Here is a 15,384-nt window from a genome sequence, read left to right as displayed (position 1 = left end):
TATATATATATATTTTGATAACTCATGATAAATTTCCAGGCCTATAGAGGGGCCCGAGACTAATCCCTGGGGGAGGTGCAGCCCACGGATATACCCTTTCTCCGGGTATTCAAATGGGCCGTAAGCAAGGACCCATATCCATATAGTCACATAATAAATGAATAGCAATTCCACATAGAATTGATCCCTGACCTAGACCAACAGGGCAACTCTTCCAACCAGATGGGAACTAGTAGCCCACTATGTGGTTAAACTTATATATATTATTGTTAGGAAATTGCATTTTCTCGCTAGATTTTTTATTTTCATTCTTTCCTTCTATTACAAGCTAGTATTTTTTTTTAATAGCTAGTTAAGTAAAGTTAAATAGAAATTTATGATAGTCATAGAGTCATAATCATTTCTGGTCGTCCATAGAAAAGAAAATTTACTAATTAACTTGCACGGGCTAGCGTTTGAAACATTATATATCCATTGGTATAATCAGGGCCGTGCCTATAGTGTAATAAAAAAGTCATTTGCGTCAAGCCCCACATAATATATAAAATTTTGGTGTAATGGTTCAAAACAAAATTTTATTTATATTTTCCACTTGAGTTCAAAACCAAATTCTTATATCAAAAAAAAAATTATTTTCTTTTTTATTTATTTAAGCTCTAAGAATCTATGAATCCTAACTATTTTTGTTTTCTCAAATGTGTTTCTACGAAGTCTTCTTGTATTTGTATATTATTATAATTTATGTTTCATGTTTATAATAGTGTAAAAATTTATGCTTAACTTGCTATATATTGATTTTTTTATAACATATAAAGAAATTCTTGTTTAGTTTTCCTGTTTTTCTGTTACATGAATATTGGTTAATATTTATGTTTTCTGAATTTGTAAAAAAATTCAGAACATGCTTCTATATGAATATGATGTTTAAGAAAAAAAAAACAAATTAAAAAAACAAATAAAATAATAAAATTTAAGATCTTTTAAACGTATAATTGTTGTTTTAGACCTCTTTATTAATTATATATATTATTATATGTTAATTATCAGTTAAAAAAATAATTACACTTTAAAACTTGCCTTAAGCCCCTAGAAAGGCTAGCACGACACTGGGTATAATAACACCAAAGAAAAACAACACAAATACTATAAAAATTAGGTACATACATGCAAAACCGCAAATACATTTTTCTTTTTTCTTTTTTACAAACAAAAAAAAACATTTTAAACGTATTAGCATGACAACATTCTTATGTCGCTCGATAAACAAATGCCAACTTGAGAAGTTATCTTACGGAAACCAACATTAGAAGCTATATAGACGTCTGGTGCAAATTGTTTTAGCAACAAATGATGTAATACATAATGACTCAAATTATTGAGAACTATTCAAGAATTCTACAGGTTTAAGAACAACAACAACAACACATGAAAAAAAAAATACCTTCAAACTCAAGGAACCAACATTTATTTAAACAAAAATAGAACTTCTACTTTATTAAAAAAATGGAACTTCTTAGTTAATTCACCTTTAACAAGGAAGTTAAAGGCCACTTTAGTGGACGGGGACAAATAAAAAAAAGTGAAAAGATAGCCATGTGTTTCAAAGCGATCATGATTAATATAATTATGGTTTGAAGCAGAAATGGGTAGAGTTAGCTTTATTACTCAACAACTAAAAGCCACTAAAAAATACGTACTATTTCTTCTAAAAGACCAAAAAAGAAAAAATGGATAAAGTGATACAAAACAAAGTAATGAGCCTTGCAGAAAGACATGTGAGGTAGGGCGTGATAAAGGCCCAAATGGAGTGTACTGCGGTCCCTACACATTTTGTACTTAAATTAAGTTATATATATATATTTGTGTATTTTACTGTTGGGATTTTCCCGCGCAGAAGAAGGACCAGAAAACGAATGTCTTGACTCTTCCTAATTTATTAGTTTTTGTCTTTTAACCAAAGACACGATGCAACAAAAAAACTAACCAAAATATAAAAAAAAACATAAAATACTCAGCTTTGGAACCATCGACTTTGACACACCCCCAGTTGTCTCATTTACACGCACCAATACCATAATTAAAATTTATTTAATTTAACTCGTCTAAAAATTAGTTATTTTTCCAACAACAATTTTATATGAATAAAAAGTGTGGTAGACAGATCTGAATAACTAAAATCTGATTTTCTTTTGTTTTCAATACACACGGACCAGTGGATTATAAAAATAGAGTAAGTCAAATAATAGAAGAAGAAGCTGACGTGGAGGGCAAAAACGGTTAAATTAGACTTCTGTAAAGGGCAGAAAAGGAAATATAAAGATACCTCGTATACCCCAAACCAGAGAGAGAGAGTAAGTAAAGCTTCTTCTTCACTTATTCTTCTCCGTTTCTTCTTCCCGAGGAAGCGACGACTGATTTCGTCTCGTTGTTTCAATTGAAGAAGACGAAATCGAGACTCGATTTCAACGAAGAAGAGAGGAGCTTTCTCGATCATGGAATCACATTCGTCCTCCTTATCGTCGTCCTCTTCTCCTTCTCCACCACCGTCGTCATCGTCGGAGAGTTGTTCTGTAAAAGTGGCGGTTAACGTTCGTCCTTTGATCGGAGACGAGATAACTCAAGGTTGTAGGGAATGTGTTTCCGTTTCTCCGCTAACGCCTCAGGTGAGTTTTTTTTGGGAGTCAGTTTCGTCTCTGCTCCTCCGTCGTTCGTTTTATTTTATTTTTTCCGATGGTGACTGTTTAAATGCGACCGTCGTTGTTCACTCCCTATTCATGGATCCGGATCAAATCTCTGTTCTCTAACTCTGACACATTCATTTAATTTTTTGTTTTTTTTTTCTTATAAAACAGTGTCAATTTTTATTTTATTTTTTTTACTATATAAATAGATAAGGTGTGTATAATGCTACTTGTGATTGATAAAGTCAATGAGCATTGTTTAATAATGTATTAAAATACCATATTTTTTTCATGGGATTTTGATTGAACCCAATAACTAATACTTAACTTAACTTGGTTATTGGAATGAAGCTTTTGTGTTTTTTTTTTTATGGTGTAGGTGCAAATGGGAACACATTCTTTCACATTTGATCATGTATATGGAAGTAATGGTTCTCCATCTTCATTGATGTTTGATGAATGTGTTGCTCCTCTTGTTGATGGTTTGTTTCATGGTTACAATGCTACTGTGCTCGCTTATGGTCAGGTACATACTGAAATTGTTTCTCAAATTTTGGACTACGAATTAGTTTTTTTTTTTTCTTTCTTTTAACATTTGAGTTACACAACTTATGCAGACAGGATCTGGAAAAACTTACACTATGGGGACTGCTTTTAGAAATGGTACAAGCAATGGTTTGATTCCTCAAGTTATGAGTTCTCTGTTCAACAAAATTGATTCAGTAAAGCACCAAATGGGGTTCCAGTTACATGTCTCTTTCATTGAGGTATCAAACTCTTATTCTAATCACATTCTTCTAACTCATAAGACATGAACAAGTGTAGAACTCAGTCTGCCTTTGCTTGGATATTAATTGAATTCTTCATATGTAGATTTTAAAAGAAGAAGTTCTGGATTTGCTGGACAGTGTGCCGTTAAACAGGATGGCCAATGGAACCCCTGGAAAGGTTGTTCTTAGTAAATCACCTGTGCAAATTCGTGAATCACCAAACGGGGTCATAACACTATCTGGTGCAACCGAAGTTCCCATAGCTACTAGAGAAGAAATGGCTTCCTGTCTAGAGCAAGGATCTCTAACCAGGGCAACTGGGAGCACAAATATGAATAATGAGTCGAGGTGAGAATCTCTATACCCAGGCTCCATAAGAAGAATGCTTAGCCAGTAAAATGTATATATATGGGAAAGTTAGAAATGGTAAAATAGGCATCATAAACAGTTCGTCCATTAAATGTTCGTTTCTATATCCATGATAGAGTAAAACTTCTTCTTATACAGTCGGTCACATGCCATCTTCACGATCACCTTAGAACAGATGCGCAAAATCCCTTCAACCGCAATGGTTAATGACACCGTAGATGAAGATATGGGGGAGGAATATTGTTGTGCCAAGCTTCACCTGGTAGATCTTGCAGGATCTGAAAGAGCTAAACGAACAGGTTCAGGCGGTGTTAGGTTAAAAGAAGGTTGGAAAAACTGATATCCCGTCTTACATCCTTTTGAGAACGTTGACTCACATTTTATATAACCCAATTCTTTTCTGTTCTCTGAAACAGGAATTCACATCAATAGGGGGCTTCTTGCACTTGGTAATGTCATCAGTGCGCTAGGGGATGAGAAAAAACGAAAAGAAGGTGCTCATGTTCCTTACCGTGATAGTAAACTTACTCGGTTATTGCAGGTTCATTTCTATCTTTGCACTTCTAGATCCTAATTTGTGTAGCTACTTATTATCACTCTAGGTGGAATTTCTAAGTGTATTATTTATATTGGCATGTAACTTGAAGTGTAAAATTTCCATTAAAGATGTCCTTTACATTACTGCAGGACTCTCTTGGTGGAAATAGTAAAACAGTCATGATAGGTAAACTTCTAAGTTGTATGAGTAAATTCCCTGAAAATCTCATATCAGTTCACAAATTCAACTTTCCTCTGTGGTTGTGTTACTCTTGTAGCTTGCATCAGTCCTGCTGACATCAATGCTGAGGAAACTCTTAACACTCTCAAATATGCAAATCGTGCTAGGAATATCCAGAACAAACCTGTTGTAAGTACTGGGGAACTATCTTAGATGAGCTTTCAATTTTTTTCTGCCGACAAAGCTCCACTATCAGCTAACAACACACTTTGAAGTACATGAGGCCAAAAAAATAGATTAAAAGAGGACTAAGATTGTTCACTTGGGAGCTCTAACAGGAGAGGCTTCTTTATTTTGGTGCAGGCGAATAAAGACTTAATATGTTCTGAGATGCAAAAGATGCGTCAACAGCTACAGTATCTACAAGCTGCAGTTTGTGCTCGTGAGGAAACCCCATCAGAAGAAGTGCAGGTATTACTTCTGCTGATATTCTTCAGAAGGTTTATAAACTTCTCATCAATAATAGTATATAGTTCAATTTTCTAGGTTATGCGAGAGAAAATCATGAAGCTAGAGTCTGCCAATGAAGAGCTTTCTCGAGAACTTCACATCTATCGCAGCAAGAGAGCTACTCTTGATTATTGCAATCTTGATACACAGGTAATTTCTGTATACAATAGGCAATCACAATAGATTTTATTTGGCACATTTCTTTACTGCTTTTTACTAGAGTTGTTCTTTTACCTCAGAAAAATGGTGTAATTTTTCCAAAAGATGATGGCCTTAAAAGGGGTTTTGAAAGCATGGATTCAGATTATGAAATGAGTGAAGCAACATCAGGTTTTGGACACTGGCTTCTCTAAAAACTTGTATCATGAAACGCATCTGCATTCTCCTATCCTTACTTAGCTTAAAATCTTGTCTGATTCAAGGTGGAATTTCTGAAGATATTGGTGCAGCAGAAGAGTGGGAACATACACTTAGGCAGAATAGCATGGGCAAGGAATTAAATGAACTAAGTAAACGTCTGGAGGAGAAAGAGGTTTGGTCATTACTCATCTGAAGTTTCCTGTACCTATTAATTAGGATTGGATTATTTTGAGAATCTTATGATTTTTTTTATATTTGCAGTCTGAGATGAAAATATGTGGGGTTGGAACTGAAACTATCAGACAACACTTCGAGAAGAAAATGATGGAACTTGAGAAAGAGAAAAGAACTGTACAGGTGAGACAAAACATTCTAAATTCTCTTGTTAATATTTTATGTAAATGTTAATACTCAAGTCATGAGTAACTTTTACAGGTTGAGAGAGATCTATTGTTGGCTGAAGTCGAGGAACTTGCTGCTAGTTCCGACAGACAAGCTCAAGTTGCAAGAGATAATCATGCACAGAAACTAAAAGCACTCGAGACACAGATTTTAAATCTTAAGAAGAAACAAGAAAATCAAGTTGAGGTCTTAAAACAAAAGCAAAAAAGTGAAGATGCAGCGAAGCGTTTGAAAGCTGAAATACAATACATTAAGGCTCAGAAGGTTGCGTCTTGTTCAGCTGTGCTATCGGATTCTTTCTATATTACTAGTTCACATAATCTAGCTGTACATTTTGACTTTTGTTCTGTTTTTTTTTTTGTTATCCAGGTTCAACTACAACAGAAGATGAAACAAGAAGCTGAACAATTCCGGCAATGGAAAGCTTCTCAAGAGAAAGAGTTGTTGCAGGTACTTTATCTCTATCCACTTCATCACCTCTTTATTATCCGTCGAATTTATAAAGTTGAACTGATCTCATGTTGCACTTTTTAATTGTTTTTGGATAGCTTAAGAAAGAAGGAAGAAAAACTGAGCATGAAAGACTTAAACTTGAAGCTCTCAATCGACGTCAGAAAATGGTAAGAATCTTATGAAATATTTATCTTTTTCCTGCTTGAGAGGATGACTTACTAGAATTATCCAATCCGAGTGCAGATATAAGAATCTCAAGAGAAAATGTATCTTGATGTCTTGCAGGTTCTTCAGAGAAAAACAGAAGAAGCAGCAATGGTTACCAAAAGACTTAAAGAGCTGCTAGAAGCCCGCAAGTCTTCAGCACGTGATATATCAGGTAACTTTTATGCCGAAACACACCTTGTTTTGTTCTTGTTTCGATCATAATCTTTTTGCTTTGTTTTTCCAGTGACTACCAATGGTCAACCACCAACTAGACAGGTATCAAGAACTCCTAATTTAGATATGGATTCGTCATCCTGCACAAGTATCAACTGTTTCCTTTCTTACCCTTTGCAGATGAACGAAAAAACTCTTCGGAGATGGCTTGATAACGAGCTAGAGGTTGTGACAAAAGTACATCAAGTTCGTTTACAATATGAAAAGCAAATTCAAGTGTGCGTCTTCCAAACTCTGTTTCAGTCATGTTGTTAACTGCAAACTTTCTCCCGTATATTATCTAATCAATAATCTACTCTTGTTGCATATAGCCGAGCTGCATTGGCTGAAGAGTTAACCTCGTTGAAACAAGAGATGGAGTTTCCTTCAAGTCCCCATCAAGAGAAAAATGGACAGTTCAGGTACAACATTATAAAAAAATGCCTCAGTAGCGTAAACTATGAAGTTGGTTGGCCGTGAATTGATTCACTTTATGACCTGTTTATATTTTTTCTTGATGCGTCAGATTTTTATCACCAAACACAAGATTGGAGAGAATAGCTTCTCTTGAGAATATGTTGGATGTTTCTTCAAATGCTCTCACAGCCATGGCCTCTCAGCTCTCAGAAGCAGAGGAAAGAGAGCATAGCCTACATGCTAAGACTCGGTGGAACCACGTTCAGTCCATGACTGATGCCAAGTATTTGCTTCAATATGTGTTTGATTCTGCTGCTGAAGCAAGGTAAATAACTCTTAAACCCGAACAGGACCTAAACTATGCTTCTTTCCCACACATGGGAGGTTGATTTTGTCCTACTTAAACATCAAACAGGTGCAAAATCTGGGAGAAAGACAGAGACGTCAAAGAGAAGAAAGAACAACTCAATGACCTCCTCTGCTTATTACAGCTATCCGAAGTCCAGAACAGGGAAAACATGAAAGAGAAAAAGACAAGGGAGCAAACAGTGTCCATAGCTCTGGCTTCATCATCATCATCATCATACTCGGTTTGTAAACTTAATCCTTATTTCCAAACTAAACTCTTTTTGGGGGATTTCTCCTTAAAAGTATGCAAAAGTTACTTCTTGCAGGGAAGTTCAAGAGGTTCATCAAAGCACTATGGAGATAATAATGCAAGTGACCCATCATCTCCATCTTCTTATCATCGAGCAACAAAGCATCTCAAATACGCTGGGCCAGGTATAGTCAATGTGTCAGTGAGAGAATCAGTAGCTTTATTAGAAGAGACGAGGAAGATGAAAGCAATGAAGAAAATGGGACAGAGTGGGAAGCTATGGAAGTGGAAGAGAAGTCACCATCAATGGCTGCTTCAGTTTAAATGGAAATGGCAGAAACCATGGAAACTCTCTGAGTGGATAAAGCATAACGATGAGACCTCTATGATCTTCATGTCTAAGACTCATGATGACGATGATCACTCGTGGAACCGACACTCAATGTTTCAAGGTGCTTAAACATGACCCTCTAGTTTTTTTCTGTCAACAGATTTAGATTTGGTCCATGTGGGTTGTTATACCGAAGCTTAAGAACATTGTTATACTTTCAATACAAAAATTCGTTGATATTATGATTGACTAGTACAGACTACAGAGATAACGATTTGCAATCAATGGCTGGAGTAGAGTGCAAGGATATGAATGTAATTGTAGAAAGATTTTTTTTTAAGGGTGTTTAATAGAAACTCTAGAGTGTTAATCCTAACGGTTTCTGCTCTTTCTAAGACCAAAATTTTTGAAGAACCACTCCGGCTTGTATGAAGCAGTGACTTGTGCTATTGCCAATCCAAACAACACCCCAAGAGCAGATCCTATAGTCACTGCTTTCCAGCTCAACACTTCTTCTTCTTCTTCTTCTTGCTTTGGTAGCTCTGCGTATCCGTTTGCCTTCACGGGATCACACCGTGGAAGTGGATAACCGCAAAGACCAGAATTGTTCAAGAACTTCTCCCGCGGCATAGTCTCGAAATGACCAATCTCAGGAATCTGACCAGAAAAATCATTGTTGGACAAATCCATTTCCGTAAGCATAGTAAGCGCTGACATCGCCAGAGGGATGCTACCATCGAGCTTATTGCTTGAAAGATCAAGAATGTTTAAACCTCTCAGATCACCTACTTCGTCAGGAATCGAACCAGATATAAAGTTATGACCCAAATTGAGGATAAACAGGTAACTCATCGAACCAATCTCCTTTGGTATGTAACCAGACAACATGTTATAAGACATGTCCAAAAACATCATCGAACCGTCGTTATCAAATGTCGGCGAAATATGACCTCCATAAACTCTGGTGAAATTACAAGGGCTCTTAGTCGAACCCCGGTTAAGTTGCTCCCGTCTGATTCCTTGAAACTCAAGCAACTTACCAGCTCCGTGACACTGTTTCGTCATCCCATCGTTTTTAATGTAAACGCACCTCTTACCCCCCATGAAATTCGTAGCGACGCTCCCGGATTGTTTGAACATTTCAACCGGGATCGTACCGTCGAAGGAATTGGTGTTGAGATCGAGCCAGACTAAGCTTCTGCAGTCACCGAGCTCAGCAGGAATGTTCCCGTGTAACGTATTGTTGCTTAGATTGAGGATGGCGAGATTCTCTAACCGGCCAATCCAGCTTGGAATCTGACCGGTTAACCGGTTATTCGACAGAGAAACCCAGATCAGTTTGGTACACTTACTTAAACCGGAAGGGATTTCACCGGTTAATTCGTTGAAATCGAGAAGCAGAGTCTCTAAAGTCTTGACATACATGAGCTCCTGAGGGATCTCACCTTCTAACGTATTCATCCATAGCTTCAGATCTCGAAGCTTTAACAGAGAGCCTAAGGTCGACGGAATGGTCCCGGAGAGGTAGTTGAAGCTCAGATGAAGCGAAACGAGCTCAGAACAGTTGCTTAACGTCGGTGGAATCTTCCCGGTGAAGCCATTGTTCTGTATATAAAGCTCCTGGAGAGTGTTTTTAGGGTTCCAGCAGAGATTTGGGAGAATCAGACCGGAGAAATAGTTGGAGCTGAGATCTAACGTTACCAACGAAGCGGAAAGATTCGTCAGAGATTCCGGTAATTCGCCGGAAAACTCGTTGAAAGACAGATCGAGTACCTTGAGACCTCTCATCTTCAGTAACGTATCAATCGGTAACGTACCGGAGAAGTTGTTACTTGACAGCACTAGTGATTTCAGTAGAGAACAAGAACCCAAGGATGGAGGAACGTTACCGGAGAGTGAGTTTGATGAAAGATCAAGAACTTTCAAGCGGTTTAGCTTCTTCAACCCACCTGAAACTTTCCGGGGAAAATAGAAGGTATTGGCGGAGACGTTGAGATATTTCAGACTGGAGCAAGATCCAAAACTAGTTACAGGACCCGAAAGAGAGTTTCTTGATAGATCCAAGTTGGTTAAAGAAGCAGAGCACTTGAAGTTGAAGGCAGCAATGGAGCCATTGATGTGTGAGTTTGAGAGAAACAGAGACTCTAGTCCGGTGAGGGACATAAGAAATGCAGCCACAGCACTGAATCCTACGTTGAGAGGCTTATTACTGAGATCAATCGAAGTAACCTTGTCGTCTCTGCAAGTAACGCCATCTAAGGTACAAGGGTTTCTTTTGGAGGACCAGTCTGGGAGAAGAGTCTTGTCAGGAAGAACGTTTTTGAAGTTTATAAGCTGATGGACTTCTCTGTACAGAGACTGTGATGGTGAAGAGAAGAAGGAGAAGAAGGAGAAGAAGAGAAGAGTTGTTACATAGAAAAGAAGCTTGAAAAAATCTTCATTCTCAGAGTTTTTGAGAGAGAAAGGGGGAATCTAATCTAGTGTTTTGGTTCCACCATTAGAGAGGAAGTAGAAGCTCTAGCAGAGAGATTTTAGAAAAGCTTAAAGAGAGTATAGTAAAGAAGAGAGTCAAAAGACAGAAAAAGGAAGATGAAAGAAGGTGAAGGGAAGATTGGTCAAAGCTTCCCGGGGCACTCACACCTGCCATGTTACTTCTACTTCGGATTATTATAAAAATATTGACTACTATATGTGTTCAAACAAAAAAGTTAATGCAAGATGATTACAGATAATAAATAAAATAATCGCATAAGGTGAGTTTGAAAAATGAGGTCTTTGTCCATGAGAGGTGTTTACATTTAATTAACCGTGAGATTAGGCCAGATGGGATCAAGTCTCTTCCAGTCTTCCTATTTACCCTTTTGAAACTCATCTTAGACTTTATTATTGAATAATTTGTATATGTTTTATCCAACCACCTATCTCTTCTCATATTACAAAATACAAGTCTAATTTGCTATATGGTTGTTGGTGTAGTTTTTAACTTTTCCTATAAGCATATATGAATACTGATTTTTCCTTACATGTACATCGTATATAAACTTCAACTACAGAAAGAAGAAAAAAAGAAAGAAGTAAAGTAGAGTGGATTCCGGATGATGACTTGATGGTGGAACTACTGAAAATTATTGGATCAAAAGTTAAGTTCAAATGATTATCATAAATCCGAGGCTTTTGAGATACTGTCCTCATCTACTTACTTATTTTAAGACTGATCAGTATGATATACACTTAACACTATGATTGGTCTTTGAAATGATTTGCAACCAGGTAGGGTGTATATTATTTTCTATTGATCCCCTTTAATTAGTACGTTAAAGTGTGAAGCAGCATTTAATCTATTTTAAAATAGCTGAATAATTCTAGATTCCCTAACCAAATGATCTGACCTGTAGAGAAGTCCATTAGCTTTGGCGCCGAATATAAATAAATCTCAACGTGGTTTACCATGTTCGTGGTTTACGTTAGCTCCACCGCCCAAAATTTGAGTTCTTTCCAAGTTTCTTAAACAAACATAACCTTTCTAAATTTGAGATTATCCCCTCCCCATCTTAAGAAAAGATACACTTTTACTATTCTCCCAAGTTTGGAACCCTTCAAAAACACACATACATGTATCAGAGGAATTTATCGTTATCGTCACTCATAACAACGCTCTCCTTAATCTCCTGAATCATTTTGATCACTTTGTTCATTGTCGGCCTTTGCTCCGGCGATGTCACTCGACAAAGACAAGCCGTTTGAGTCATCATCTCAAGCCCATTCTCTTCTTTTGACCTTTCCTCTTCTTGCCTCATTGCTCTAACCCAATCCAACATATCTTCTGGCTCCATAAACGGTTGCCTTGAAGCGGTTTTACCAGTCAAGAGCTCTAAGAGGAAGACCCCGAACGAGTATACATCGCATTTGGACGTGGGACGACGACTATCTGTTGATTTCCTTATCTCTGGTGCTTTGTAGGAAGAGAGATCCGGGTCATTAGGAAGGACTGATGAGTCTGTTAAGACACTTAGACAATAATCTGTGAGACAAGCTTCGAAGTCATGACCGAGGAGGATGTTTGTAGACTTGAGATTTCCATGGAAATGTGCAGATGATTGGTGGATGTAATGTAATGCTTGAGCTACATCTTCTGCTATCTTCAAACATGATGTCCAATGTAATGGCTTTGCCTTTGATGTTCTTGAACCTAAATTTTAAGGGATAAAACAGTAATTTAGTTATATTCACTTCCAATGGTATATGAGACCAAGAAGCTATTTCGAACTCAAGTCCTAGCTAAGACAAACACACCAAATTCCTGACAAGTGACAAATGACTGGAGTTTCACGTGAAAATAGCACAGATATCGATCTAACATATTCCTCCTCTGTCTTATATATCTACAGTTGTTCAACTGAGAAAAAGACAAAAACATATTTTAATTATAAACTCTCGGCCATGTCTCTATGTGGTTCAAGTCTAGAGTTCCTTTAAATGATAAAGCTGCACCAAAACCCATCAACGAGACATGTCTACACACACAATTAAAGGTCTCTAAGTTGATTTCTACACCTCAATTTGATTAAGACAAACAGAGTAATTGTTCAATTAGACCTAATTAAAAGCAACAACTCAGAGGTGACTAAGTGAGTTCAGTTAAAACCCTACCAAAAAAAAAAGAGATAGAGAAGATGAAGCTTACCGTGAATAAGATTGAAGAGACTACCATTAGGTTGGTAATCGTAGATGACAAGTCTCTCTCCATTAGACTGGAAATAAGCTTTAACCGGTACAAGATTCGGATGCCTTAGTCCACCAACTATCTCCATCTGATTCTCAAACGCTAAATCACTAGTAATCGCTGTTTTAGACGGAGCAAATCTCTTAACCGTCACGATCATTTGATTAACCATCACCGCCTTGTACGTAGTCCCTACTGATCCTCTTCCCAAAAGCTCCGCCGAAGCTCTCATCAGCTGGTCAAGTGTGTACATAGCTTCTCCTTCTCCTTCAACGTCCCCGCAGAAAATCAAATCTCCGCTTCTAGGGATTCGCTTTTGCGGCGAGGGCTCTTGGAATTGGATATTGATTTCTTTGTTTTCTTCTTCACGCTTCTGAGATTTGAGAGGTTCTGTAACTGTTGACGGTTGCGTAATCATCACGTCTTCGTCTCCGTCTCTCCGGTTCTTCATAACTAACGAGAACATGACAAGGCAAAGACCGAGAACTATCAAAGAAGCGAGACCAATGGTGAAACCGAGAATTAACCAACCATTTTTAACCTTTTTAATCACCGGTGGAGGATTAGTCATCGTTGCTTCACCGTTCTGTTCAGGTTGACTAACCGGTGCTTGAGACGAAGAAGAAGATGATGACGACGACGTGGCGTTCGGTTTAGTTGAACCAAAGAACGGAGAAGAAGAACGTGAACCGCAGGATTTGTTAATGATCTCACCGCAGAGACCAGGGTTTGACGAGAACGAAGACTCGTTGAATCGTAACAGAGTCGTTGTGACCGGAACTAAACCGGTGAGATTGTTACCGGAAACGTTAAACGACGTCAGAGAAGAATGATTTAACGGCGGGAGAGTACCGTTGAATCGATTAAACTCGAGATGTAAAGAACTGAGTTGACTCAGAGCGTTGATCTCCGACGGAATCTCACCTGAGAAGTTGTTATACGATAGATCGAGTTCGGCTAACCGACGGAGAGAGAGTATTGAGCCGGAGAGAGTACCGGAAAAATGGTTCTTGCTTAGGGTTAAGGATCTGAGATTGGTTAAAGGAGATAGATCAGGGACTGAACCAGAGATTGAGTTATTCTCAAGGTTAAGAACACGAAGCTGGTCAAGACGAGTAAGAGTCTCTGGAGAGAAACGTCCTCTGAGACCAACGCCGTCGAGAAGAAGACGAACGACGCGATCTTGAGAGCACTCGACGCCGCGCCATTGGCAGTAATCGTAAGGCTCGGTGAGAGAGTAGAGAAGCTTGTTGTCGAGATCTGCGGTGGATTTGAAAGAGAGTAACGCGACGGCGTCGGTTGGTAAGAAGGAGTCGAAGTAGTTCGTTGCCGGGGAAGGGTATGCGGCGGAGATACGGAGGAGGAGGTGGAAGAGGAAGAGAAGAGAGTAGAAGAAGAGTGTCATCTTGTGTGTGTTTTGTTTTACGGAGCAGAGCATCTCTGTGTCAGTTATTATTCTGAAAATAATATGTATTCTTGTGGCACGCGTGTGTATAATGTATGTGTTTAATTTAATGTATATAATGTACCCGTTGGACTATTTTTTTTTCCAATCACTAGGTTTTGAATCCAATTATGGGTAATAAAATATTATCTCATAAAAAAACTAAAATTAGTATTAAAAAACAAAAAAATCAGATACATAATTTTTTAAAATATAAAAATTAGTTGTGTTATAAAATCGAATCTGATAAAAAAAAATCATAAATTTAACTTGACCTCTAGACGAGGCAAATCAAACTGATGACCTCACATATCCTAAACCATTTTCTTTGACCACCAGAAAAACGAAACAATTTTATAATCATGAATTTAACTCATATTCATATTTAATTGATCGCTACCACATATGTTTTCGTGTTATTTATTCAATGTTTTCTTATTTTTCATATTTTTTCTTGTCATTTTCATTGTCAAATTTTGTGTTAATTGTCATCGTAACTTTTACCGTTTGGTTCTTCGCTATACTCTTTTTCTTCTTCTTCCTCGCCAACTTCTTCACATTCTTCCACTGAAAAACCTTTTTTTAGACTACCACAAAACTTGTTAACCCATCAAAATCCAAGAACAAAATCATTTATTTTCTCGTAAAATTTGTGAAATTCATGATAACCAGCATAGTCAACACATGCACCCAATTATTGATAATTTTATCAATATACTTATTTGGTTTATAATATTTTAAAAACATAATAAAATATACTAATAACTATTTATTTCATATGAATCATATGATATATAAAAATATGAGTACACTATAAGAACATATTAATTATAAATAAATAATATCAATTATATTATATCAGCAAATAATATTAACCGTATCATATTATCAAATAACCGTAACCGTATATAACAGTAACCGTTTGAACCGTAACCGTATTTAAACGTAACCGTTTAACCGTTTCTTAAACGGTTGTGGTTAAGGTTACAAAAATTTCTAACTATAACCGATAGTTAATAAACCTTAACCGTGACAATTGTAACCCTGGTCATGCCTATGTATAGCTAATAAAACATGTGTGTTTGTCGTCCATCTTTCTTCTTTAAACCTCAAAATTTGACTCAAACATCAAATTAAGGTCTTGCGATGTCAATCCTTCTTCCTTAGACCCAAAAATAAAAAATTAAT

At 37.1% G+C, this 15,384-nt stretch overlaps 3 protein-coding genes across 3 annotated transcripts; 1 reads left to right on the top strand and 2 right to left on the bottom strand.

Annotated features, from left to right (window-relative positions):
- Positions 2,493-8,271, top strand: LOC104780853 (kinesin-like protein KIN-4B). The gene is made up of 23 exons (XM_010505392.2): positions 2,493-2,663; positions 3,061-3,207; positions 3,299-3,448; positions 3,555-3,799; positions 3,959-4,146; positions 4,237-4,361; positions 4,508-4,544; positions 4,636-4,727; positions 4,902-5,009; positions 5,085-5,198; positions 5,288-5,378; positions 5,471-5,580; positions 5,670-5,765; positions 5,844-6,074; positions 6,180-6,260; positions 6,359-6,430; positions 6,549-6,642; positions 6,715-6,746; positions 6,825-6,922; positions 7,016-7,105; positions 7,210-7,425; positions 7,516-7,690; positions 7,775-8,271. The coding sequence occupies exons 1-23, from the start codon at positions 2,493-2,495 to the stop codon at positions 8,156-8,158; spliced, it is 3,147 nt and encodes a 1,048-aa protein (XP_010503694.1). The 3' UTR covers positions 8,159-8,271.
- On the bottom strand, positions 8,387-10,574 carry LOC104780852 (protein BRASSINOSTEROID INSENSITIVE 1-like). The gene has a single exon (XM_010505391.2). It carries the CDS (start codon positions 10,190-10,192, stop codon positions 8,402-8,404), a length of 1,791 nt encoding a protein of 596 aa, XP_010503693.1. The 5' UTR covers positions 10,193-10,574; the 3' UTR covers positions 8,387-8,401.
- Positions 11,547-14,221, bottom strand: LOC104780851 (probable inactive receptor kinase At5g67200). The gene is made up of 2 exons (XM_010505390.2): positions 12,714-14,221; positions 11,547-12,218 (listed from the first exon to the last, which is right to left on the bottom strand). The coding sequence occupies exons 1-2, from the start codon at positions 14,188-14,190 to the stop codon at positions 11,647-11,649; spliced, it is 2,049 nt and encodes a 682-aa protein (XP_010503692.2). The 5' UTR covers positions 14,191-14,221; the 3' UTR covers positions 11,547-11,646.

This window comes from Camelina sativa, chromosome 4 (assembly GCF_000633955.1).
Source record: "Camelina sativa cultivar DH55 chromosome 4, Cs, whole genome shotgun sequence".
In the NCBI taxonomy this organism is placed as follows: Eukaryota; Viridiplantae; Streptophyta; class Magnoliopsida; order Brassicales; family Brassicaceae; genus Camelina; species Camelina sativa.
The sequence above is the reverse complement of the archived record's forward strand: the minus strand, read 5'-3'. Positions and strand labels throughout refer to the sequence as shown.